General features: G+C 42.4%; 1 protein-coding gene across 1 annotated transcript in view; it reads left to right on the plus strand.

Annotated features, from left to right (window-relative positions):
* Positions 1 to 2,500, plus strand: part of LOC101854327 (sushi, von Willebrand factor type A, EGF and pentraxin domain-containing protein 1) — a gene marked incomplete in the record, with an annotated part of 70,621 nt that overhangs the window by 59,463 nt on the left and 8,658 nt on the right. The window contains 3 exon segments of the mRNA XM_013082608.2: positions 332 to 680; positions 1,545 to 1,643; positions 2,454 to 2,500. The exon segment at positions 2,454 to 2,500 is cut by the window's right edge and continues 71 nt beyond it. Of these exon segments, the coding sequence (XP_012938062.1) occupies positions 332 to 680; positions 1,545 to 1,643; positions 2,454 to 2,500 (495 nt within the window).

Raw genomic sequence — 2,500 nt, forward strand, 5'->3', positions numbered from 1 at the left:
CCAAATACAAAATCAAACAACTCACCATCACCACCTACACCACCACCGCCAACAACAACAGCAACAACAGCAAATACATCAGCAACAGCTGCAGCAGCAGCAGCAACAACAAAACAACAACAACAACAACAACAACAACAACAACAACAACAACAACAACAACAGCAACACGTATCTAAATGAATAAAAACTCCCGAAAAAAAATTAGAACACATTTTACAGCCAATCGATCTTGCATCATTGACAACATTACTACTGGAACGTAAATGCTGGAAAAATGCAATGGTGTCTCTGTTCAGTGCACTTTCCGCGTCTCTCTCTTTTTTGGCAGGTCTTTTATGTTGACTCAACATACCTTAGCCAAGCGAAATATTCCTGTGACAAGGGGTTCGAACTCAATGGCTTCGCAGAACGAACCTGTGAGGCAACTGGTCAGTGGGATCCTGAGCAACCAACGTGCGAGCCTCGCAGCTGTCCGGCACCCGAGGACATAGCCCGCGGCTCCTACAGCAGTCCAGACGGAGGCGTGTTTGTGTATCAGTCGAAGATCGAGTATCGTTGCACCACGGGCTTACAGTTGGTCGGGAACCCTGTGTCAGTGTGTCAGGCGGACGGTACGTGGTCGTCAGCGCCTTACTGTGACGAGGTCACGTGCCCGGCCCTTGATACTCCCGACAATGGTAAGCTGTTAATGGAACCCCCCCCCCCCCAATATTCTCATCTAGATCTATAACACGAGCGATTTGGGAAAAACAGATAAGTCCAAAAGCACCCCCCCCCCATTTCCTATTCTCGTATATAAGCGTGACACACTACTAATCTGAAATCATTATGTTCTTGGATCTTTTCTTCTTTGATGTTCTTAAGAAACGTTTCCTAGTTTGTTTCTTCTTGTCACTTCTCTAACTGACTGCAGTGCAGTTTCATGCAAGTTTTGTTTTCTTGTCTTTTAAAAAAAATACAAATCTTTTCAAGACAAACCGTACTTACCGAATACGACACATAATGGGCTTTTGTCATCTCATATTATCTCGTCTTACGTAAGCTGTTCGTATTACGCCGTATCAATCTCATCTAATGCAAACACTTTTCCTCAACTCACTTTTCCGCAACTCTCTTCACCCAATTCCCCTCCGCCACTGACCTTATTCAGCACATTTCAACTAGTCTTATCTATTCTCACCAAATACGTAATTCTACTACAAAGCACCACATTCTCACACGGTAGCCTATAATATCACTATCGAATTTGAACTTACCAAGTTCTTTACAAACCCCCCACCCCCCACCCCACCCTAATCTTACCAACATAATATACTCCGACCACAAAACGTTACATTTTTACATGGCAATTTACCATTATTTCATTTCACCTCATTCTTTACAAAAGAAGGTAATCTTACCAATCTATAAATTCTTACTACAAAACGTTACATTTTTGCACGACAATCTGTCATATTTCATCTCGCCCCTTTTTTTATAAAAAAATCTTATCCTTCCAATCGTTACTTTATACAACAGCTTTTTGTGTGTGTACCTTACAGGATCTGTGGATGTTCTTGGGGAGCGTTTCTCCGACTGGGCTCAGTACGAGTGTGATCCTGGCTACAAGCTGGAGGGCGTAAACCGTCGAACCTGCCAAGGTATATAATTTGCTTTTTAATATCATCTTATCTTTACTTTTTTACTTTTTCTATCCTCTTATACCACACGGTCTCGAGGGGACTTGTGATTGTCGGACATGGGTCATGTGTGTGGCTTTTTGTTTCTTTTGTTGCTCCTTTCAAAGCTGTAAGGTTATTTAAAAGGCGAGAGCTCCGAATTAATGTTAATCTTTCCATTGTGATCTTGCTAGAAAATATGGGCTAGTTCAAAAACGTCTCGTTAAGGATTCTGTTCCATGACAATACCATAGCGATCGGTTCAGCATTGTCATTAAGATTTAAAATGCTATTAAAATCGATGTGAAACATGAGGCCATGAGATTAAAGTAAAACATATCGTGTTTCTTTTTTTCTTTTATTAAAGAAAAGCGCATTGACTCGGTAAATCGTGTTCGGCAAAAGCAAGATGGAAAGAAATAACATAGGCTAGAGAGAGAGAGAGAGAGAGAGAGAGAGAGAGAGAGAGAGAGAGAGAGAGAGAGAGAGAGAGAGAGAGAGAGAGAGAGAAAAGAAAAAGTAGCTTCTATCTTTGGTGCCCCCCCAACTATGTTCCCCTCTTTCCGCCGTGCGTTGCGTCAACAGAATACTAATAGATAGGTACGTGGTGGGAAAAAGTAGGTTGGGGGGGAAGGGGGAAGCTGTGGTAATTTTAACTCCTTACTCTTGGGCTCTGTAATTTCTGTCTAAACTGTGTCGGTCATTTTCATCCTCGACAATCTCTGGCCATCTTAGACAGTTTCGTCTGCAGTTAGGTACGGACCCATGTGGATTTTTTTGTTTCTTCTCTAGCTGACGGAACATGGAGTGACGAGGCCCCTGAATGTGTACCCACCAAG

This window comes from Aplysia californica, unplaced genomic scaffold (genome assembly GCF_000002075.1).
Source record: "Aplysia californica isolate F4 #8 unplaced genomic scaffold, AplCal3.0 scaffold00184, whole genome shotgun sequence".
Taxonomy (NCBI): Eukaryota; Metazoa; Mollusca; class Gastropoda; order Aplysiida; family Aplysiidae; genus Aplysia; species Aplysia californica.